This window comes from Orcinus orca, chromosome 17 (genome assembly GCF_937001465.1).
Source record: "Orcinus orca chromosome 17, mOrcOrc1.1, whole genome shotgun sequence".
NCBI lineage: Eukaryota > Metazoa > Chordata > Mammalia > Artiodactyla > Delphinidae > Orcinus > Orcinus orca.
This window is the reverse complement of record NC_064575.1, coordinates 78,869,766-78,895,118: the sequence shown is the minus strand read 5'-3', so window position 1 is coordinate 78,895,118 and position 25,353 is coordinate 78,869,766. Positions and strand designations below refer to the sequence as shown.

Below are 25,353 nucleotides of genomic sequence, written 5' to 3'. Positions count from 1 at the left end.
CAATAGACAGTCTCAAAAGTCAAAGTGATATCTATACTCGTGTTGAAGAACAGACCTCTTGTCAATGCTGCCAGACCCCCCAGTCCTGCCCCCTAGAGGCGACCGCCATCCACTCCCCTTCCTTCTTCTGCTGCATGTTTCCAAGTAACCTGCTTACACCAGGCGTCCTCTACTCTCTCATTTTAGGCATCGTCTATTGACCTCCTACGTGGCAGGTGCAGATTTCATTCTCACTCGCTGCCCCCGAGGTTCTTTATCCCTGTCTATCCGCCTTGCTTATGTTTTCGAGTCACGTAACGGGATATCATAATGAGACACGGGATATGGGCCCATCTATGGTGACTGGTGTTTTGAATGAACGCTTTGTTGGGGGGAGTGGTCACGCTCACGTGCCTGCTGACCCACGTCTAACCTCTGGCCTTTCTTGCTCCCCCTTTCTCCTCCCACCAGAGGATGGCTGGTCTGGCTCTCTCCATCCATGTAGGAATTGCAGGCCTCAGCTCACCCCTCACAAGGGTATGACTACAACCGCTTGTGCTTAGAGACCCAACACTGTGTCCCACAGAGCTTTAGCGTGAGAGTTTTGCAGTCATGGTCATGGTCATGGTCATGATGATACGTTAGTAATAAACAGCTGACGTCGGCAAAGAGAACTTCTAGTGGACAGGTTCAGAGAGGCTTTTCAGCTGGGCAGACCTGGGATTCGGTTCCCGTCCCCACTTGGTAGCTTTGTTGAACTTTGTTCATTTCTTAGCTTATTTGCCTCACAGTTCCAGTTATCTATTGCAGTGAAAAAAAAAACAACACCCCAGGACTCAGTGCCTTGAAACAGCTTTCTTTCGCCACCCAGTTTTGTGGGTGAGGAACTCAGCAAGAGTTTGGCTGGGACATTCCTCTCTGACCCAGGGCATTAGGCTTCTTTACTGTCTTTTCAGCCAGCTTGAGCTCTGACACCGCTCCGCGCGGCCCGTCCATGGCTCACGCTCCTTGCCCTGCTTGATCTCCGTGCCCAACCCTAGGTGGGCCCCTCCGCGGGCGCCTTCTTCCCCTGGCTTACGCTCCCAATCCCCACGCTAGCCCTCGTTAGGGTATCCACCTCGCCCTCCTCGAGCTCTGACACCTTGCTCATGGCGCTGTTCCCCTGCGGACCCCTCACCTTCCTTGGGCTCTGATTCCTCAAGTCAGGCTGCCCTTCCTTGTTGGTGCCATCCTGTCTGCACTGACACCCCATGGCTGGCTGTCTTTGGTGTGGATGCTCTTTTCATCCTGCCCAGGTTCCTACGCACCATCCCTCTCTGCAGGGATGCCTTCCTCGCTGGGCTTGGGCTCCTGCCCTCGTGCCAGACCACCTGCACCCGGGATGCCCCTCACTGCTGGGGCCCTGGCTTCCAGCACAGGGCAGCCCTCTGCACACCGTCCTCATCCTGTTTGGGCTCCACCACTCTGCTCTGGACCAACGTAGCTATCGCTCGCCTCTCTACTCCTTCTTTACTTTGCGTCCCCGATGGCTTTAGGAATTAGTTGTTCTGAAAGGAAGGGAAGAGAAGGAAAGGGAAGGGAAAGGAAAGAGCGGGGAAGAGGAGCAGCCACCTTGACAAACTTCTTTCTCTCTCCCTTCCTTTTGTCCGTCTTTCCTTCCTTCCTTCTTTCCTATGTTCTCAAAATAGGGAGACGAGTTAGGAGATACACCATATTGCATGCAAAAGGTGACAGGAACCTGAACTGGAATACTGGTAATAGGATTATAGTGGACAAGAAGTATGTAAAAAGAAGTTAGGACTTAAGATCTGCATGGCTTGATGACTGATGACATGAAGGGACTAAGAGGATAGTTTAGGTTAACTTCCTAGTTAACCCTGATTTGACTCTTGGTGTTGAATCACATCTGATACCAAAATGGTGATGACGTCGATAGAGTTTAGATGTAAAGAAGGCAGAAAAGCTGTCTTGAGGAGTACAGAGTGAGAGAAAATATGGAGACTTCAGTTTGGACATGTTGAATGTGATATGTCTTGCGGGCATGTAGAAACAGGAGTGTGATGTTCAGTTGGATGGTCAGACATGGGGTTATTGTTTGGGAGTCATCAGAATCTGGGGTTAGTGAAACCAGTGGGCATGACTACTGTTATCAAGACCATAAGGAAAGGAAGTATTGGGTCAAGGATGGAAATCTCCATCACATTGATGGGGTGGAAAAGCCTGCAAAAGAGATCAAGAGGAATAGACTTCATTGAAAAGGAGGACAAGGAAAGAGTAGCATCAGAGTTTCAAGACAGTTGAGAGAGTTAAGAGACAGTCCATGGTCGATTGTGCCACATGCAGCAGACTCTTCTAGTGACATGGTGCATTGAAGAGGCTCCATTAGATTTGTCAACATGATGCAGTCACGCCAGATAGTGACCAAATCTAAATGTGAACAGCCCAGAGCTTATGGATACGGGCAGGAAAATGATTTCCTTTGGCTGGAGGGACTAAGGGGTTGAAAGTAAGGGGAGGACTTCCCTCGTGGCGCAGTGGTTGAGAGTCCGCCTGCCGATGCAGGGGACGCGGGTTCGTGCCCCGGTCCGGGAGGATCCCACATGCCGCGGAGTGGCTGGGCCCATGAGCCATGGCCACTGAGCCTGCACGTCCGGAGCTTGTGATCCGCAATGGGAGAGGCCAAAAGAGTGAGAGACCCATGTACCGCAAAAATAAATAAATAAATAAAAAAGAAAGAAAGAAAGTAAGGGGAGACACAGATAGAAAAGTGAGTCAAGACTAAGCCTCTTTGAGGTTTCTGAAAAACCACTTCTTGGTAAGCAGTGCAGTTAATCAACAGACTTAAAATATTGCAACTGTTATTTCTATGATGTGTTATTGTACACATTTTACTGCCTGTGTGATTTTTCTGGCTTTTTTTTCTTTTCATTTCTCTCAGCAGGATGCGAAGGGCTGACAAAGCTTGACTTGACGGTAAATTTCATTGGTGAGCTGAGCAGTGTGAAAACCCTTCAACACAACATCCACCTGAAGGAGCTCTTCCTCATGGGAAACCCCTGCGCTGACTTTGACGGCTACAGACAGTTCGTGGTGGCAGCTCTGCAACAACTAAAGGTATGCTTTTTCTTCAGTGATACAAAATTCTCAGAAAAATGAAAACAAGCAACTACAGTGATTCCTGATTTATTCACAGCATTTTCAGAGAATGTGTTGTTTTAGAGGATGGAATATTCCAGAAAATCAAAACCGAGTCTTTGGCTTACTGAACCTTTGAAGTTGTTTTAATATTATAGCTTTAATAAACCTTTGAAAAATAAATTGCGTGCTTTTCTCCTTTCTCATTCAGAACACACACAGTTCAATTGAACTTTCTTGGTGAGTTCAAGTTATTGTTACAAAGAGCGTTCCTTATTACTAGTAGCAAACCAAAAGTTTAGGGCTTTTGAGGTGGCAACAGCTATATACCTTTGTATTTCACAGTCTTAAATTACTGTGCTTTTTAAAGTATTATTTCTTACTATTGCTTTCTATTAACTCATTCGCTATGTTAGTAATTCTCAAACTCTGGTATGCTTTGGAGTACTTAGATGGGGTTCGCTGGGCCCCTCCCCCAGAGTTTCTGATTCAGTAGGTCTGATGGGCGCCCAAGAATTTGTATTTCTAACAGGCTTTCAGGTGATGCTGATGCTACCGGTCCAGGGACCTCATTTGAGAACCACTGCTCTGTGTGTTAATTTCTTATGCCAAATCTCCCCATATTCGATACTTTTGGTACTGGGAAACAACACATGGTTTCTAGAGAAATCATACACCTGAGAATATTTAAGTAGTAATATTAAAGTCCATGTAATTCCAAGAGTTCCTGACCTGCATGTGTTGGTTTGAAACCTCGGGAGCTTCCCAGGTGAAATCTGAAACTGGCCCCCATGCACGGAGGGCAAGGAGAGACCAAAGAAAGAGGCAGGACTCCAGATACGTAGGTGGCAGGTTTAATAAGCAAGGAAACCTACTTACCAAGCTTGTTTTGGGCAACAGGATGAGTAGATCTCTGCGCCTGCCTGCCATAATCTTACAGGTTTATAGAGAGGCCTTAACTGGGTTCAGTCACGTACACCGTCCAGAGGGTCTCAACAGAGCCTTACTGTCTCAAGGCTGCACCCTTGGAACCGCTCCTAGTGTGGGAGCAGCGGGCAGAAGGTACATTCCAAGGACAGGGGAGGGGGTGAGGAGCCTGTGATTGGCCAGGTCCAGTCGCAGGCCATCCAGCGGTCACGTCCTCTTGGTGTCACTCCAGCAGCAGGGACAGCATTTTGCTTCTGCAGAGAGAATGCATGGAGGCCCTGGCTTTCTAACAGTCCTTTTCCTCTATCCTCAGAGGACATTTGTTTTTAGACTGCTGTGTTCTGTGTAGTCAAAATTGCTGGATTGATAGAACACATTTCTTCTAATGTAAAGTTTCTTTGATTAAGAGAAGGAGTGATTCAGGTAATTGAATCTAGAATATATATGTAGAATGAGTGATGAAGTAGATCAAACATAACCCAGGCTGATCATCATTGTACAATGACTTCCTAAAAAAATGAACTGATGAGAACCAGAATTTCAGAGAAAATGGATGCTGTGAACCATCTCCCTGGAAGGGTGCAGGGACTGTCATCACAGCTGGGCCCCCTGTCAACTCTGCAGTGCCTGGGCTAGGGGTATGTGAGAGCCATCAGACAGGTGCCTGAAGCATGGGCCAGGGTTGTTCCAGGTGCTTTGGACACAGCATCTCTGATACTCCCGGCCTCTTGCAGGGAGATGATTAGGTGCATTCTGAGATGAGGGAGCCAGGCCTTGGAAAGCTGATGCTCCTTGTTTAAGGTGACACACCTGGCAAGTGACCCTGGTGGGATTTGAACCTAATAGCCCACCTTTCACACCGTAACCACACTCACTGCTCCTGTCTGGGTTAATGTACAGGCTTCAGGTCCAGTCTTTCCTTTCAGAAAGACTGTTCTGAATAAGCTGTTACAACAGGCAACAGCCTCCCTTTGAAATATAGTATTCATAAATGTGTTTACTAGTATTTAAAAACAGCTTGATAAATTTTAGAGTCTTAGTTACCATTCCATTGAAAGTTTGTGATCTACTTGACAGGAGTTGCATTAACAGATGTATTACTTTCCTAGGGCTGCCATAACAAAGTTCTGCAAACGGGGTGGCTTGAACATCAGGAATTTATCTCATTGTTCTGGACACTAGAAGTTCTAGATCAAGGTGTGGGTTGGTTGCTTCTGAGTCTGTGAGGCAGCATCTGTTCCATGCCTTTCTCCCAGCTTCTGGTGGGTCCTGGCAAGCTTTGACTTTCTTTGGCTTGTGGAAGCGTCACTCCCATCTTTTTTTAAGGACACCAGTCATGTTGGATTAGGGGCCAACGCTACTGCAGAATAATCTCATCTTAACTGATTACATCGGCAGGGACCCTATTTCCAAATAAGGTTACATTCTGAGGTACTGGGGATCAGGACTTCAACATAAATTTTTTTGGGGGAAACACAATTTAACTCATAACAGAGTAATTATTTAGACAGACATGCACAAGAGGTGTGAGGAGATTCAGCCCTTTTCAAGTATCCTCTTCCTAGTGTCTGAGCCACTCCAGGTGGTAAGTAGGCACTGTAGCCTAGTGGGAAAAGTTTTGTAGCAGACAAACCAGGATAGGACTCATGTCTCTGCTACCCGTGAGTTGCATGCCTCATTTTTCTCATCTATAATGGATTAATAATTCCTACTCTAAAGAAGTTCTCTGAGCCCTCAATAAATCTTAGTTTCTCTTTCTCTTCTTTGCTGAAGCACACGTGCAATTATTATCAAGAAACGTAGACACTCTGCCTCTGTGTTGCAAGAACTCTAAGTGAATAAAGATCAAGGAATACTGCAATGCACAGCCTAAAACTTAATCTCTCAGTTCATCAGCCCTTCTGAATTCAGCTGTGATTTTGGACTGAAGAAAACTTAGGCCAAGTTTGAAAACTACCTAACAAAAGTCTTCAAAAACCTGAGATCCAATAAGAAGGCCCCGAGAACAGGTGCTGGCATACATGTGACAGCATCTCACATTTGTCATCAGTTCCCAGTATGAGGTCTTCTGCTTCCTGCCTGTATTGGTGACAAGGGGTTTATTGGTCATAATCTTTTAGAAACAGTAGGTCTAAATTATATCAATGTTTATTTAACCCAAGTATAAGGAAATATATATATATATATGTTATATATAATACTATATATGTGTATATATAAAGTTAATACTTAAATCCTTACATCCCAGATACAGGTAAGAGAATATATCACCTTATTCACAATGTTCATCAAAATTCCAGTGAAAGAAATTATATTTATCCAGAATTTTCCAAATTGTTTAGATCTTTTTTTTTTTTGGCCGCTCTGTGCAGCATGTGGGATCTTAGTTCCTTGACCAGGGATCGAACCTGCGCCCCCTGCAGTGGAAGTTCAGAATCTTAACCACAGTCCCAGAATTGCTTAGATCTTAACCCTAGCTTAAACGAGGTTAATTACCAAAAAAAAAAAAAAAAAAGGCTAAGTACTTAGACCACAATTACTTACCTCCTTAAATAATAGGTTTAATTGAATTCGATTTTATCATTATGGCCTCACCTTTCACTGAAGGATCTTAGAAGAGACAGCTTTGTGAAGACTGTTATGTATGGACATGTTACTACAGAAACAATGCGTGACATCTCTCAAGATCTCCACTAAGAAACTCTACTTTAGAAATATGTTTTAGAACTAAGTATTAGAGAGAAGCTAGAAACGAGTATATTTTCTCAGTAAAGAAAGCAAAAATCGCTTCACCAATGATGTTTTTCTGTTTTACTTTGGCCGCCAGCAAGCTCAGAGCCAATTCTGCCGCCCATCTACAGCAGCCATATGAGTTCTTATGACCAAAACCTACTTTAAATTATTTTTTTTCCAAATAGCGACATTATAATTTTGATTTTTAATTAACTGCTCCTGACAATTTTTATTTTTTATTATTTTTAAATTTATTTATTTTATTATTTTATTTTATTTATTTATTTTTTTGGCTGCGTTGGGTCTTTGTTGCTGCACGCGGGCTTTTCTCTAGCTGCGGCGAGTGGAGGCTACTCTTCGCTGCGGTGTGCGTGCTTCTCATTGCGGTGGCTTCTCTTGTTGTGGAGCACGGGCTGTAGGCACGTGGGCTTCAGTAGTTGTGGCTCGTGGGCTCTAGAGCACAGACTCAGTAGTTGTGGCACACGGGCTTAGTTGCTCCGCGGCATGTGGGATCTTCCAGGACCAGGGCTTGAACCCGTGTCCCCTGCGTTGGCAGGTGGATTCTTAACCACTGCACCACCAGGGAAGCCCATAACTGCTCCTGATAATTTTTTAAAATTCATATTTAACTCCATCTTTGTGTGTTTTGTATTTGTTTGTGTTAGTTTCCTTTTGCTGTGGTAATGAATGACCACAAACTCAGTGGTTTAAAACAACACAAATATATACTCTTTGTTTTGGAGGTCAGAATCTAAGATTGTGGTGTTGGCAAGACTCTGCTCCTTTTGCAGCCTTCAGAGGAAATTTTGTTTCCCTGCATTTCTCAGCTTCTAGAGGGTGCCTGCATTTTTGAGTCCCTGCCCCTTCCTCCATCTTTAAGACCAGCCGTGTAGCATCTTCAGACCTCTCCCTAACTCTGACCCTGACACTTCTGCTGCCTTCTTTCCTTAATAAAGACCCATGTGATTACATCCGGCCCACCCAGATAATCCAGGATAATCTCCCCATTTTAACATCCTTAACTTAATCGCATCTGCAAAGTCATTTTTACCATGGAAGGTAACATTCACAGGGATTAGAAAGTGGACATTCTTGGGGGACCATTATTCTGCCTACCACACTTTTCTAAATACCTCACCTCTCTTTGTAGAAAAAGGCTCAGTAAATAAGTAGGCATCTCTAAATTGGTAGCTTTGACCCTTCAGATTTGGGGTTGGTGTTTTTAATATTTCAGTTTGGAACAATCCCTATGGAGGTACCAGATGAAAACAGTGACCATAAGAATTAATAATACATTCTACATGTCTTGTCAAGGGTAGAACATGGGCTCATTTGCAATAGAGCTCAATTTTGTGTGATGTACGAGGCCCTTTTTCGTAGAGAGCATTGGGGACTTGACTTGAGGCACTGAAATTCTTTACATAGTGAGCAGTTATAAAATTACTATATTTTGGGAGCTTGTCATTAATAATCAGTTTCAACAGGAGACCTACTTATCATTATTACCAGTAAAGATACTTTGTAAACTGTGTTAATTGTATGAAGTAAACATTGATTTATATCAAAGTTTCTGACGTTTCCCATTACTTTGCTTTTAATTCCATATCACTAAGGTGCATAATTTATTATTTCTCATCTTGCAAACACAGTCTGCTTGGGGCTGATTCAAATGGTGACTTTTGAATAAATGCACTGTGTTGGCTGTTTTTTATTCCAGTGGTTGGATGGTAAAGAAATTGAGCGTTCAGAAAGGATTCAGGCATTACAGGACTTTCCAGTAGTTGAACAACAAATCAGAGAGCAGGAGAAAGCTTACTGCCTCAAACGAGCCAAGGACAAGGAAGAGGCTCAGAGGAAACTGCAGGAGGAGGAAAACAAAGGCGAGAGGGAGGGAAGGCACACAGGCTTTGATGGACGTTGGTACACAGACATCAGTGCTACTCTGTATGTAACTTTTTTTTTCTTTTTAAAAATTGTCAATATCCTCCTGTTTTATTAATTCTTACTTGTACAGTATGAGTAAAAACAACAAGGCAAAACCAAAAAGCAGAAATAAAAACCTTTCATTTCCTATTGTGAAGGGCTGTATGTTACCACAATGCAGGAAAGAACATTGAATAACCACTAAATACTACTCTGTATGTAACTTAATAGAGTGTACTTTCTGGTTAACTTGTGTTAAAAAGTTCTCTTCCCAAGGTGTTCACAGTTTCACTTATATTCCAAACAACTGATTTGAAGAATAAATTATGTGAATTTTGGGTGAAGACGATGTATGTTCATCCCATTGTTTGTGACAATTCTGTGAGGCTTGCCTCCCTTAAAGCCTTTTCAAACTAGCAACTTTAATTTGCATCTAAAATTATCTTCAGACAAATCTCTCTAAAAGATGCACAGGAAAGAAATTAGCAGGTGTACTTTGATTTATAAAGTAGGAATATTTTAGAAAAGTTAAATGCAAATCACATTTATAAATTGAATAATTTTGATTACATCATAAGATGTTCTGTTTTGTGAATTATGTAATGAATACATCTTTAATGCAATTAATAAGCCCCTAATTGGTCATTTTTACAAGCATGAATTTTTCATTCTTGCTTATTTTAAGAGAATTGCACCTATAGTCAGGTGATTTGATTCCACACAACAAAAGCTTTAAATATTTTGTAACAGAATCTCTTAAGCTTGAGAAAATAATAATTATAAAATATTTCAGATGTACATAAATGTTAGAAAAATAAATAGGCAGCTTAATAATAAATGTCAATAGTTCGCATGTTTGCTTTGGATCTTATTTTATTTTATTTCATTTCATTTCACTTCACTTCATTATTATTTTTTTTCAGGCGTGCCACACAGCACGCAAAATCTTAGTCCCCTGACCAGGTTTCAGAGCTACACCCCCTGCAGCAGAAGCGCAGAATCTTAACCACTGGACTGCCAGGGATGTCCCTGGATCTTTTATTTTTAAATGAGAAATAAAATATCAATAGAGGAGAAGCTCCTTAAGTATTTCTCCCCCATCCCACTCCTCCTTTCATCCTCCATGGTGTCCACCATCCTAAAGTTAGTATGTGTTTGGTATAATGTTGATCCCATCCATATTGTAATGTATTTACTACGTAATTATGCCTCCTTAAACAAGAGTAGTGTCATGTTGTTGTTTTTTAGCATGAATATCTTTCTACAGCTTTGCTTTTCATTCAGTATTATGTTTTTGAGATTTATGCATATGAAGACACGTAGAACTAGTTCATTCATTCTAACTGTGCAATAAAATTCCATCGAATGAATAAATCACAGTTTATCCCAGAGGTAATATTCAGAATATTTAGCAGCAATTCTTTATTCCTGACCAATCAGAATATGCGCCAGCTCCAACAATCTGTGGTTTTCCCTTTCTTGTTTTTTTCAGACAATGGGGCACACATCTCCTTGTGCTAGTATGGAAGTTTCTGTAGTGTATTCAGCAATTGCTACATATTAATTATAAACATCTTTTCGACTTTATATGCATTGCCCAATTGTTTTTTAAAGTGTACTAATTTTAACTCATATATCAGCAGTATAGGAGAGTTCCTAATCTTTGCCAGTAGTAGATAATGTGATCTCTTAAAACATTGGCTAATCAAGTTGGTTGTTAAATAGCATCTAATGTTTTAATTTGAATTTCTAGAATGACAAGTGAGTTTCAGTATCTTAAATGTCTTCTTTTTTTTTTTTTTTTTTGCGGTATGCGGGCCTCTCACTGTTGTGGCCTCTCCGGTTGCGGAGCCGCAGCATGTGGGATCTTCCCAGACAAGGGCACGAACCCGTGTCCCCCGCATTGGCAGGCAGACTCTCAACCACTGCGCCACCAGGGAAGCCCTTAAATGTCTTCTTATATGTTTATTGGCTATTCAGATTTCTTCTATTCAAGACCTCCGCATATTTTAAATAAGTTGTACTTTTTTTTCTTACTAATTTATAGTTCTTTTATATTCTAGATGCAAATTCTTTAGTCCATATGAGCTTTGCAAGTATCTTCTCTCTGTCTGTGACTTGTGTTTAATTTTGATAAGTGCTTGTTTTATAGAATTTAGAAGTCTTTTCTGATCTTGTTTATGAGAATTTTCAATACCCCAGTGTCATATCTGTCTATCTGGAATAACTTCACAGCAGTGTGGGGTAGGGTGCTAATCACTTCCTACACAGGTTTGTTTGTTTGTGCCCCATTGATTAAAGTGCTATTCTTCTCCCATATTATATACCCTCTTCTTGTGATTCATGGGCCCATTTCTGGGCGCTCTGGACTCCTCCATGGGAGTACCTCCACATGGTTTCAATTTCTATAAATCTTGATCTTTGGTAGGAGATATTTTCGTGTTTCAAAATTATCTTGGCTCTTCTTGACTCTTTTTTACTCTTCTGTGAGAATTTTAGAATCTGCCATTCAAATTCCCCCCAGATCCCTAGTGTAATTTTGGTTGAAATTGAATTTAGTTTACACGTTAATAAGGGGAAAGTTGACATCTTCAGGACATTGATTCTTTCCTTGCTGAACTTTGTAATAGCTCTATTTATTTAGACCTTCTTCTGAGTCCTTCAATAAGTTTTTATAATTTTTCTCTATAAAGGTTTTACACCATTTCTTATTAGATTTATTTCTAAGTATCTTGTAGAATGGGATTTTAAAAATAGGCTTTTTTTTTAATTGATTGAAATGATTCCATCTTGTGGAGTACTCCTTTATTTTTTTTTATTTTTATTATTTTTTTTATGTTGGGGGTAGGAGTTAATTAATTAATTAATTTATTTTTGCTGTGTTGGGTCTTCGTTTCTGTGTGAGGGCTTTCTCTAGTTCCAGCGAGCGGGGGCCACTCTTCATTGTGGTGCGCGGGCCTCTCACTGTCGCGGCCTCTCTTTTTGCGGAGCACAGGCTCCAGACGTGCAGGCTCAGTAGTTGTGGCTCACGGGCCTAGTTGCTCCGCGGTATGTGGGGTCCTCCCAGACCAGGGCTCGAACCCGCGTCCCCTTCATTAGCAGGCAGATTCTCAACCACTGCGCCACCAGGGAAGCCCAAAAATAGGCTTTTACTTGGGTCTTTCTGATGTATATAGAGACAAATGGTTTCTGTGTACTGATACTGTATTATGCAATCTTGCTGAACTTTTTAAAAAGATGCAGCAGTTAGTCTGTAGATTAGCCTGTGTTTTCTATGTAGAAAAACCCATTTTTTTAATAAACAGCAACTTAAAATTGTTTTCCAATCCTTCTACCTCTGCTTTTTATTTTTTATGGTGCCTGCTGAGCCTCCAGTACGAGGTAGAATAATAGCAGTAAGAATGGGTGTCTGTTATCTTGCTCCTGACTTTTAAAAGAATGTTTCCAATTCCTCATCATTACGTATAATGATTCCTGTGAGGCTTTGGTAGAATTAAGTTAGTTTTCTTTTCTTCCAAGTTGATGAACAGCTTTTATCATCATGGATACTGGATTTTTATTGAATGCTTTTTCTGCATCTATTGAGATAATCATGTTTTCCTGTTGTTGTGTTGAATTAACATTAATAGATTTTTCAATATTAAACCATCCTTGAATTTCTAGAACAAACTCACTTTGTCCACATATTTTTTTTTCAATTTTTTATTGAGGTATAGCTGATTTACAATGTTGTGTTAGTTTTAGGTGTACAGCAAAGTGATTCAGTTATATATATATATTCTTTTTCAGATTCTTTTCCATTATAGCTTATTACAAGATGCTGAATATAGTTCCCTGTGCTACATAGTAGATCCTTGTTGCTTATCTATTTTATATATAGTAGTGTGTATCTGTCTCACAAACTCTTAATTTATCCTTCCCCCCACCTTTCCCCTTTGGTAACCATAAGTTTGTTTTCTATGTCTGTGAGTTTGTTTCTGTTTGCCAAACAAAATTTTTTTAATGAGAATGAAACCAATTATTTCAGTGGCCATTAGCTAAAATATTGTAGAATATTACAGATTCCCTTAATAGATTGGTTTTTTTCCAGTACTGTAAAGAACCATAGCTATGTGGCAAAGCATTTATTTTCAGTAATTTGCTCTATTTTGCTTATAAAACTGTCTAGTTGCATTTTATAATATGTAAGGTATCTAAGCAGATTTTACTGTGTTCCGTTTACACTATTTAAATTTCATGTTCTGGTAGTTTTTGTCCCTCCTTTCAAAAAGCATCTTATTTGAACGTCAACTAAATGAGCATTTTGTGTCATCTCATTTCAGTAACAACAATAACAAAATCTAACATTTAATGAGTACTTACTATTTGCCATACTTGGTTCTAAAGGCTTCCTGTAGATTTTTTCATTTAATGTCATTTTGACACAGAGCATATTCTAGGGAGAGGTGAGGGGAGAAAGCCTCTCCTAATTGTGTGCTGTTTGAATGATGTCCTTTTCTGTCTGCTAGAATAGAGTCTCCTGTAAGTAGTGTTGCTGTCTATCTTGACTAGAGCTGTCTCTCTGGTGCCTGGTACACAGAAAGACAATAAATATTACTTGAATCCATGCTGAATGAATGTTGAATATCATATAATACTTATTTGATGCCATATAGAGACATCATGTAATTCTCTGACAGTCCACAAAACATGAATAAAAAAGAGAGCAGAGCACCATTGCCATATAAAGCTACAAAATCCAAAGTTATCCATGAAAAATGGAGTAGTTAGAGGCCATACCATGGGCGATCTCATGTATCCCACTGGAGAATTTTAGAGGTAGAGAATCATTAAAGAGCCTGGAAATAATATGATTAAATTTTTAAGAAAGATTCCTCTGGGAGCAGGGTGGAGGATGGAATTGAAGGGTGTAAGACTGGAGGTGGAGTGATTGCTAAGGCCCAGTGGTCCCTGAGTTTGTCTGATCATCAGAACCTACTGCAAAATATTGTAAAGCAAGGGTCCTGGACCCCACTTCAAATCAACTGGAGAGACTCTGGTGGGAGCCCAGGAATCTGTACTGTGTATAAAGCTCCCCAGGTGACTCACATCGACCAGGTCTATGAACCCTTGAACGTGATTACTGCAGTATTCCTGGTGATAGATGAAGTGGGCCTGCCCCAATGCTGTGGCACTAATTTCCTCCAACTTGGCTCAGATAGGCTCTCTTTCAGACACATTTTGTCATTCAAAGGTAAGAAGGTAACACACACACAAAATATAGATATTTAAGGGGCAGCATTCAGGATGAAACTCAAACGTCCATTATTATTGGTTTTAACGTGCCCTGTGTTCTTTTCTAGCCCATCTTCTGAAGAGAGCAAAGACGACGTCCAGGCACCAGAAATACAAGAAGAGGAATGTAAGAAAAAGAAATTAGACAGCGGTGAAGACGACCTGGAATTCTGGAATAAGCCCTCTTTGTATACCCCTGAATCTAGATTGGAAACTCTGAGACATATGGAAAAACAACGGAAAGACCAAGAAAAATTAAGGTATTCCATTTTATCCTGTCATTGAGAGTGATGGAGTATATTTTCATGATTGTACCTTGTTTTACCCATTATCTGTGTTAGCTATCAAACACAGACTTTGCTTTTTCTAATTTCAGCTTTTTGTTGAAGTGTTATCTACTAACCCTTCTTTAGGATGTCATGAATCGAGGCATTTTAGGTAGGGTTTTGTTTCTATGACCTTAGCTTTTTAACAACTTTAAATGTGTCAGATAAGAGCCTGGCCTGGTTTACAGATACTGGTTATCCAAGTCATTCTGTTCAGTGTGCTGTAGTCTACACGATCTAATGGGTTCCTGAGATGTTTTCCTCTTCTGAATGCCCTCTAATTGTCCTGTGTCATGGAGAATAATGTAGTTCATGGAAACATGAACTTAATTGGACCTGAGAACCAGTTTAAGATCCAGAAAAATGTGAATAAATTTACATTGTAAAATAAAGTTAAATGACATAAAATCTGTATTAAAAGAACAACAGAAATCCAAGATGAAGAATTGCCTGCAGTTCTGTCATCTAAACAGATTTGTCCATCTGATCTTCTAGAGCCTGTCCATATATGCCTTTTTAAAGTTTTTATGTATTTTCAGTAAGTGTTTAAATAAACAGAATTTATGTTCTACATGTTCTTTCATGTTATTCCATGAATCTTTCCTCTTTGCTCCATTTATTTTCCTCCTACCTCTGCCCCTTCATGGTAATAAGAGTTAGCAGGCTTGGGTCCATCCTACCAGAACTTCCACCACCTGCTACAATCATATAAATGATTTCTGCAAACGTAGGATTGAGGGTCTTTTCTTAAAAACAAAAGTGGACTTACATTTTATGTATTTGTTCTCACTAAATCATCATCAACACTTTTCTATAACTTTCTAGACGAGTAGGTAAAGAGTGAACACATTTTTCAATAGCCACAAAATATTTCATAGCATGAATGTACCACAGTCAATCCAATCATTCCTCCATTGATGGACATTCTTGATGGTTCCAAGGTTTTGCCACTGTAGATAATGCTGTGATAGACATCCTTTTATGTAGGTCCTATGTACTGGTATTTTTATTTCTATAAAATAGATTCTATTTGGCATTTTAAAAACTGTAATTTTAACTAAAGTAGAAGATGTATACACAAATGGGGAATTAACAGTTAGCTGAGTAAATCATGCATAAAATAGACTCATTTAAATATTCGTGGCTATCTCATGAAAAGGAGTTTTCTCCCCCATTCGAATTATCTGGCAAATTGTCTTGGTCACATTTTCGCTTTACAGATATAGATATAATCACACAAAAATGTGGTTCGATTGTCAGTTCCCAGCAGTGGACTTCATCACAGTGAATTGCTGATGTATTCACAAATACCTGATTAATTTTTCTTAAACTGTTTCACACATTAATTGCTTTTATATTATCTTTGTTTATTTTTTTCTCTCTCCCGCCCCTTGTTCCCACCTACCCCTAATATGAAGTGAAAAAAAGAAGAACGTGAAACCACCCAGGGTGCTGATCTGTGAGAATGGGAGAGCCCTGAATGTAAATGAGCCCAAGTAAGTGAGGCCGAGTGGAGACTTGAAGAAGCAGAATGTGTGGTGTTGGTCATACGATGGTTTCAATGACACGTTTGCTCTGCAGAGAATATATCTGACCACTCTTGACAAACTTGATGAGCCTAATAAGAATGTCATTTTGTGTGTATTTGAAAGAACATCATTATGCTTTCAAGTGTGTAATGTTATATTTCGTTTTCTTGGCATCCAAAACATGACCTTGACGTATGGAAATCTTAGTTATTCTGTGTCTCCTGAAACCGTGAACCATGTACCGTTTTATGCCTGAAAATTCCAAGTGCATTATTGTTGTGTTTCTTAATTTTTAAAACTCTGCCATGAACAAGCTGGCTGAGGATACTGATCTCCTATACGCCTACTTTATACTCCGGAACACACCTGCAAAGATTCGAGAGCTAAGGAAAGAAATTGATAGAAATACCTCAATGGAGTTGATGAGAGAGGAAAAATATTCCAACTGGAAGTCCTCATGTATAGTAGTATCTAGCTGTTTTTAAATTTTAAACTAGAAAGCAGGAGGAAAAGGCCTTTTCTAGTCAAAGTACAGATCAAAAAGCCTACGAACTCGATCTTGTTGGCTTCATCGCTCAGAACCTGTTTACTTTGATCATTTCGTTTGCTGTGCTGTTACCACAATAGAAGAGGTGCTGTCCTAAATCACTCCTAGGCGTCATTCACGTCACCTTCACAGCAGTCTTGTGTGGTAGGCAGTATTTCTTCTTCACAGGTCAAAAACTTGAACTGAGAGGTGAATGACTTGCCCAAGGCCACGTAGGTAATAGGTGGTGTGTCTGACTTGCCTGTGCTAGCCCATTTCTAGTGGTTTCCATGATCAAGTTCATAATCTCACCCCCACCTCACCCCACCCCACCACACACACACACACACACACACACACACACAAACACACACACACACACACACACACACACACACACACACACACACACACACACACACACCTTCTTTATCCAGAAGTCATGAATGCAGCACAACACATGATGCTAATCCCTGGGGATACAGAAGTGAATATGACAGATTTCTGCCTTCAAGGAACTTAAAAATCTAGTGGGGAGACTGTCTCTCTTCAGGCTACAGCAGGGCTTGAGGGAGACCCTCTGGGCTGCGTGCCCCTAGTGAGACCACAGAAGCTTCTGCAGTCCCATCCTTTTTATATTCCATGTTCACATCATTTCTATATTCAGTCACATCTTTTCAAATCTCAGCCATCTACTTAACCTAACAGATTTGCCCAGATTGATCATACTTTCCTTCTCCAAACAGGTTCTTCCCTTTGCTTCTGATTCTTTGACCCTACTACCTTCTCATCTTCTGCTTTGCTGGATCCTTTCTGTCTTGTCTCCTAAGTGCTCTGGGGCAAACTCCTCAGCTATCTTCTCTTTCCACATTCACTCTTTCGAGATCTCACCAAATCCCATGATTTCAACACTATCCTTCCTTTACTTACAACCAGACCCAACCTCTTGCCTGAGCTCAAGACTTGTATATGCACCTAGCTATCTGCTCTCCTGTGTGGATATAAACTATGTGTCGTAGGCTTATCGTGGCTAAAGCAGACATCCTCACTTCTACCCCCACAACCACGTACCATCAGGTCCTCAGAGGTCCTCCAGCTCAGGAGTGAGCATCCACTGGGTATCAAGACCGAAACCTCGGATTCATCCTCAATTCTTCTCTCCCTCCTGTTATCAGTGAGCTCTTCCTTCAGAATTACCAGAATCCCACCCCTTCTCATTCACTCCATTGCCACCACCTTAGAGGAAGTCAGCCTCCTCTTGCCTGGACGGTTGCAATAGCCTGTTAAGTGGCACACACCCCCTCTCTTAAGGAAAATTCCTGGAAAGCACCAAACCACATTTTCTTTACGGAATTAAATCACATGATCTCATCTAGCTGCCAGGGAGGCTGGGGAATGTGGTCTTTACCCTGCAGAGCCATATTCCTCATTAAAATCAGGGACCCTGTTACTATGGATAAAGAGGGAGCAGACAGTGGGGAATATCAGTCTCTGCCATAGAAAACCTCCCTGAAATTACCTTTCAAGAGATGGATGAAGGGAGAGTTTAAGCAGGTGGCTGGAACATGGGGGAATAAGCAATCAGGGCAGAGGAGAAAGCATATAGAAAAGCGCCAGAGATGAGATCGAGAATGCATGGATCATCTGAGCACCTGAAGAGGTCCGGCCGGGCAGGAGTGTTGAAAGCAAGTGAGAGTGACCGCCACAAGCAGACATCCTGCTGGCAGCCACACCTGGGGCACAATGTTACATTTCTCCAAACAATCTAGCCTACATTCTTTAATATTGTTGGGGTATTGTACTTTGCAGAGTAATATGATAAGTGAAACATTCAAAATAAAATTAACCAAGTAATTCTGAACAGTACATCGACAGTATGGAAGTTATACCTAGGACTCAATCTCAGGGTACAGCTGAGATTTGAAATCCTGCCTCCAAGGCTCACATGACCTCTTTCCCAGCTACGTCAGCCTCTCTGAGCCTGTTTCTTCTTCTATAAAATGGAAGTGATAGGTCATGGGCGGCATCTCAGCATTTCCGGGGGCTAGGGAAAGGTCACTAATGAAAGGAGAAGAAAAAAGACAAGACTGCTTAAAACTTAAGGAATGGAATGCTGGATAAGGGCAAGCAAATGCAACATGTAATTCCCCATCAATAATTCTGTGTTTTAGTTTGCTTCTTGCAAACCCGAATGAAATGGAAAAGAAAACTTTAACCACCAGGTGTCTCTGTCTCTGCACCGATGCTAATTTTTTTTTTTTTTTATGTAGTTCAGGATTCTCATATTGAAACAATGTAAACAGGAATAATTTATGAATATGTTGTAGGTTTCTGTTGAAATTTTTAAACTAACAGATTTTATTGACCAGCTACCAAAATAAGTTTGTCGTTGAAGATTATGACATAGTTTTTATCAAATTTTCTTTTGATACTGGGATGGGGTTATCTATAAAGAATCACTAAAAACATCCTCTTTCCCCCCCCCCAAATGGATTATTCCTTAGACTTGACTTCTCTTTGAGAGATGATGAAAAGCGTAACCAGATCGTCCTGGACCTGGCTGTATATAGGTAAAGACCTTTAATTATGCATTTATTTCATGGCATTTCTTGCTATTTTCATTCTCAGTCACAGCCCCTTGAGTTCTTAAACATGAACAGCGAAAAAAAAAAAAAAAAAAAACATGAACAGCGGCCTCTTTATCACTGGCTGCCACCTCTTCCCAGGCCACGTCCTACATCCTGACTGGTTTCACCCCTCTACTCCCTGCTTGCTTACCCCTCATCCCCGCATCCTGACAGCTGCTCTCCCCCAACCCACAACTGTCCACAGCTGTGACATTCACACCATCAGCCTGTGTCACCTTCCACGCTTCCTTGTTGAAGCCATTTAAAGACACCCGGGCCATCTGCCTCCCTCCTTGAAGATTCCAGGTCCTGGCTCACTTCCTCTGTCCTGCTGATGATTTCAGGATCCACGTTCAGGACCTTTCTGCTTCTCCAGCCCTTTCAGACCCACCGATGCCCCAGTACTTTTGTCCTTGTGCCTCCCTCTGCCTGTATCACTCTCACCCTAGGTGTCCTCATGCCCTTCAGGCCTCTGTTCAGATGTCACTTTATTATAGAGGCCTCTCTGCCTCACCATCCAGTATAGACCAGTACCACCCCTGCCTCAGCACATCCTTCCACCTCTCCCTGCTTTTTTATTTCTACCTGACAAACTCTCAATTTACCTGTATTTTGAAACATGTGTAGTTGAGGCAGAAACTTTTATTTTTTTGTTCCTACCTCTTTACGTCTCTAACACCTAAAACAGTGCCTGACACCCGTTAGGAGCTCAGTAAGTACAGGAGTAAATGGATGAATGAATGAATGATTTTGATGATGGAATCAATGAACATTTACATTCATGAGTTGTAATAAAGGCATTTCTATTTTTGAGGGATTTTATTACATGCTCTATCTCATTTAACTTCTCAGTAACCCAGTGGCATAGGAGAGATTGTTATCCTGGGATTACCCAAGGAGGGTGAGTCTTGTGAAAGTAAACATGGTAATTGGAGAAGCCAGAATGTGAACCCTCAGTCTTAGGTCCAACTTTGTTTCTTTAATTGTGATAAAATACACATAACTTAAAATTCACCATTTCAACCCTTTCAATTGTACAACTCAGTGGCATTCAGTAAATTCACAATGTTGTGACACCATTACCACTATCTACTTCCAGGAAATTTTCTCACACATAAGGAAATCCCGTACCCCGTAAGCAGTCACTCTTCATTTCCCCCCTTCACCTGGCAACCACTCATCTGCTTTCTGTCTCCATAGTTTGCCCATTCTGGGTATTTCATATAAATGAATCAGATCTGGCCTTTGTGTCTGGTTTCTTTCACTCAGTATAATGTCTTCAGGGTTCATCCATGTTGTAGCATATTCATGGCTGAATAATATTCCATTGAATGGAGAGACCACCTTTTTGTTTATCCGTTCACCCACTGACGGGCACTTGGGGTGTGTCCATCTTTGGCCGGCGTGAATGGGGGCCGGCTCTCAGTGCAGCCCTCCCTCATCACACTCAGCTGCGTCTCCCACGCCTCCAACAGCCCTTCTGCCCACTTGCTGCCAGGTCACCTGCCTTTAAGAAGCGCTGCCTTCCATTCCAGCCCTCCTCCAGCTGACTGCATGTTCTCTGTTGCTCCAACTCCCTGAGCTTCCCTTTCTGCTGTTTTTCAGTTAAACATTCCCTTTTTCATCCTTTTAAGTCCTTTCCATTTTTAGGCCTTATTCCTGGAGTTCAGTGAATGTGTACCTCTTTCTCCTTTTAGCTCGATTAGCTACTTAACATTAATCCTCAGATGAAAACTTTCCTCATTTCCCCATGCATGTACCTTTTCAAGGACTGGTGATATTTCTCCTGTCTAAGTAGAAAAATCCTTCCATTCGCATGATTCTGTCCAAACTATTACACTAAAATTCCTTGTTATCTTCACTGGCACATGGATGTATGCATGAAAGTTCATGCATTCGTGTATGCTTCCTGCTTCTATTCCTTCCAATAGCTGTAGAATGCCTGCTACATGCCACGCACTGGGAGACTGTAACCAGCCTGTTCTGAATACAGTCCCTGCTCTCCTGGGTTTACGGCCCAGTGGGGATGGCAGACAATACATAGGCAGGCATCTAATAGGTAATTACAAAGGGAGAAGAGTGCCGTACGGGAAAAGGACAGAGTTCAGGGATGGAGAACAATGGTGTGTGTAGTCTGGTAGTTGGCGGTGTAGGGGATGGCTGGAGAAAAAGGGAAAGCCAGGGACGTGAGCACTGAAAATTGAAGGATAAGATGTAGCGAGCTCTACGAAGGACTGGTAGAAGATTATTTTAGGCAGAGGAGAACAGCACATGCAAAACCCTTGTAGGTCGGGGCAGAGGAACTTTAGGCGGCCCTAAGCACGAAAAAGAATCTGTAATCCATAGTTAAAGTGGTAGATAATAAACATGAAGTTGTAGGAAAACCTGACTCTACTTTTAATTATTTTAATTTTTCATTAATTGTAACAATGCTTTATTACCACTAACTATGTACTAGGCATGGTGCACGTGTCTTCTTAGCAATCTTAGGGGATAGGCACTATTTGTATCCTCATTTTACAGGTGAGGAAACAGAGGCTTAGAAAGGTTAAGGAATGTGATCCAGGGTAATAAAGCAGGAAGGGGAAGGTGGAGTCAGTCCTCACAAGCCTGGTGGCTAAAACCTGAGCCTGTCACCCCTGTATCGTCCTACCTGCCATGATGTTTGTGATTTTTGAATCATCGCTGCATTTTCAAATATTTTAACATGTATAAAAATAATCATTTGGCCAAACTTCTTATTTTAACGAGTGATGTGGAATCTAAACCTTTCCTCTGCTCGCGAAGTGTAGAACAATTGCCCCCAGTCCTGAGGTCACTGCCATAGAGGGAGAGAGCTGGGCTTGCTGGGCAGGATGGGCTTGCGGAGCCAGTCTTCCGGGAGAGGTAGGATGGGGCAGCTGCAGAACAGTTGCAGGGAATCGAGAGCCCTAAGGACGCAGGAGCTTAGTGGATTCAGCATTCCTGGCTATTCAAGTCAGCCTTAGGGGCTTAAAATAAAATATTCATGAAGGAGCATGGCAAGGCGTTCTCTGCAAACCTCTGGTGTTTCAGGCCGCAGATATTTTGGGGTAAGGGGCAATCAATGCCAAGTGTACTTGTGCGTCTAAAAATGAAATTGCTGATATGTTGAATTTCCGGCGGTCTGGGCATGAATTTAAAATGAATATTCTAAGACCTGTTTAGCATGGAAATTGTAAACTTTCTTCACTTAAAATGGTCCCTCAAGTGGGACTTTGTATTTACACTTCTTTAAATGGTTTTGAAAATTATAACACTCGGTTGTTGAATTTTGAAGGTATATGGACACCTCTTTAATCGATGTTGATGTACAACCAACTTACGTGCGAGTGATGGTCAAGGGAAAGGTAAGTGTAACCTTTGGGCTGTCCCCGTTTCAGAAGCTCAGCCTTGAATCAAACTAGCTTGCCTCAAAACAGATTTAAGTGATTTTAAAATAGAAAAAGAGAAACCCAGTCAGAGTGCTGTTTGTTTAGACACATGATTTTAAATGACGGGAGTGGTATGATAAAATTTGTATTTTTAACCTGTGTTTGTTTTGTTAGTGCTTTTTTCAGAGCTGATAAGATGGTCATGTATGGGTAGCCTATGCTTGAAGTTATATTTAAATAATGTACCCATTTAAAATAATGCACCCATTTAAAATTGTCAGTGATTTCATTCACAGCAACTGTAACTTTATCACTTTTGAAATAGTAGTTTTTGCTGATTCTGAGCTTTCATATCAGTTAGCTTGAAGACATTAAAATGGAAATGTGTTGATGTTTTATGACAAGAAGTTTTATCTATAAATCCTTTATCAGCCATGTTCTCATAAATGGACCAGTCACGATCTGTGACTAACTGTTTCTCAGACAATTAATTAAAATTCGTAAAATCGTTCATGCATATCAAGCATTGACCATATTTTATTTTTTCCCTAGTAAGCCTAAGCAGATTTTTTAAATAAATGGTGAATCTTAAATTTGTAATGAAAACACCTCTTAAAGTAACCCCCTCGTGTAATACGCACTCACTCTCCACACTTCCTGTTTGCTTTCAGCCATTTCAGCTTGTCCTTCCTGCAGAAGTCAAACCTGACAGCAGCTCTGCTAAAAGAGCTCAGACAACAGGGCATCTGGTGGTCTACATGCCCAAGGTAGGTAGCCTCATTTGTTCAAACCTCAAGTTCCTAGAGGAACGTGGCCTGCCAGGGCTCCTGATGACTTGTGATCGAGGTCTTTTGGGCTGAGAGAGCCAGAAAATGTACTTGGACCAGCTCAGGTAGGAGAACAAAGGCCTGTGAGAAGGGAGAGCTGGGACCGGGGCGCTGTGACTGTTGTAACTCCTCCTACCTGCAGTTCCTGCCTCCCAGCCTTCCTACCTGGCAGAACAGAGTGTGGAGGAGGGGTGCGTAGATCACAGGCGCCATGAGCATGCCCGGCACATGGTAATCAGTACTTTCCTTACCAATAACTTTGAAAGGAGATGTAGTAGGCCTTGGGTCTCTTAAAAAAAGTGTGGTTGAATTCCAAATATTGAGCTTACTAGATTCGTGACTTTGGGCAAGTTATTAACCTGGTTCTGGGCCTCTTTTTCCTAATATCGCTTTTAAGAAAGATAATACACATAAAATTCATAGCATAGTGAGCACTTATTGATGCCATCATTGTTGCTCTTTATATTATTTTTATGATATGGACTAGATAGTATTTTTTTTTTTTAAAGAAGATGTTGGGGGTAGGAGTGTATTTATTTATTTATCTTTGCTGTGTTGGGTCTTCGTTTCTGTGCGAGGGCTTTCTCTAGTTGCGGCGAGTGGGGGCCACTCTTCGTCGCGGTGCGTGGGCCTCTCACTATCGTGGCCTCTCTTGTTGCGGAGCACAGGCTCCAGACGCGCAGGCTCAGTAGTTGTGGCTCACGGGCCTAGTTGCTCCGCGGCATGTGGGATCCTCCTAGACCAGGGCTCGAACCTGTGTCCCCTGCATTAGCAGGCAGATTCTCAACCACTGCGCCACCAGGGAAGCCCAAGATAGTATTTTAAACTAAAACTCTTTTTTGTCTTTTATTTGGGAGGAGAAGTGTTGTATATGTATTTTTTTCAGTTTTTTTTAATTGAAGTATAATTGATTTACAATATTGCGCTAGTTTCAGGAATACAGCAAAGTGTTCTGTTTTTTGTTCTGGGGTTTTTTTTGCAGATTACATTTCAGTGTAGGTTATTATAAGATAACGAATATAATTCTCTGTGTTTTGTAGTAAATCCCTGCTGCTTATCTATTTTATGGATAGTAATTTTTATCTGTTAATCACATCCTCCTAATTTGTCCCTCCCCCTCCCTCTTATGCTTGGTAAGTCAGACAGAGAAAGACAATACTATAAGATATCACTTATATGTAGAATCTAAAAAATAATGCAAATGAATCTGTATACAGCACAGGAACAGACTCACAGACATAGAGAACAAAACTATATGTGCACTTTTGATATGGCTGACTTCTAATGACTGGTAGTGTTCCCTCCGCTGACTTTCAGACTCTAACTTTGATCTCAGAGCTGAATGTCTGAGACAGAAGCTGTTTAGAAGCCTGAACAGACTTAACATGGATAGATGACAATCCTGAAAAAACTTAAGGAAATAAAACTTAAAAAAAAATCATCTGTCTATATGGACTATTCCGATTCCTCAATACAGGCTCTGTGAATGAGTTAGGATGTTTTGTGCTGCAAGCTGCAGAAACTCCAAACAGAATTGGCTTTAACCGGAAAGAAGTGTTTCAACTCTTGTAACAAGGTACGGAAGGTTGGGAGGGCCCAGTCAGGGGAGGGTCAGGCCCTTTCTGATATGTTAGCTCTGTACTCAGACCTGCTTCCTTCTTGACATGAGCACTTCCTTCTTGACATGAGTTACATGAGTAACTGGGGTGACTTGCTTTTGTGTTCTTACCTTGCACAAAAATGACAAAGAATCAGAGAAAGACCAGAGAGAGGACCTCTCCCATCGCCATGGACTAAAAGCTCCTCTGGACTGATCTGGCTAATTTAGCTGAAGAGGCTAACAAATCCTGAGGAGCTTAACCCTGGACAATGAAACCAATCTCTGGCCAAACAGATGGTAGTCCTTTCTTCGTTCCTATTATTTTATGTTTGGTTACTGTTATCTCATCTCATGAGCTAGGGGTAGGGTCAGCTTTGCCCCAGTCACTCAGGTTTCAAAGGGGAAGAGTAGATAAACCAGTCAACGTGGGGTTCTCCTTGTGAGAAAGAAAAGGGACCTGGGGGACACAAAGATTATAAACTTGATTAACCAATAAGGTTTCTATAATGGTTTAATAATCCTTCATTTTCCCAAAGCCAGTTTTGTAACAGATTA

General features: G+C 41.2%; 1 protein-coding gene across 2 annotated transcripts in view; it reads left to right on the top strand.

The window, feature by feature from the left end:
• DNAAF11 (dynein axonemal assembly factor 11) overlaps positions 1 to 25,353 on the top strand; it is a 71,606-nt gene that overhangs the window by 19,801 nt on the left and 26,452 nt on the right. The window contains exons 4-10 of one of the 2 annotated variants that reach the window (XM_004265312.3): positions 2,921 to 3,093; positions 8,492 to 8,718; positions 14,040 to 14,231; positions 15,716 to 15,793; positions 18,857 to 18,922; positions 22,278 to 22,347; positions 23,043 to 23,138. In XM_004265312.3, the coding sequence (XP_004265360.1) occupies positions 2,921 to 3,093; positions 8,492 to 8,718; positions 14,040 to 14,231; positions 15,716 to 15,793; positions 18,857 to 18,922; positions 22,278 to 22,347; positions 23,043 to 23,138 (902 nt within the window). Of the gene's footprint in view, positions 1 to 2,917; positions 3,094 to 8,491; positions 8,719 to 14,039; positions 14,232 to 15,715; positions 15,794 to 18,856; positions 18,923 to 22,277; positions 22,348 to 23,042; positions 23,139 to 25,353 lie in introns of both variants that reach the window. The other variant, XM_033419765.2, reaches the window with a different exon arrangement.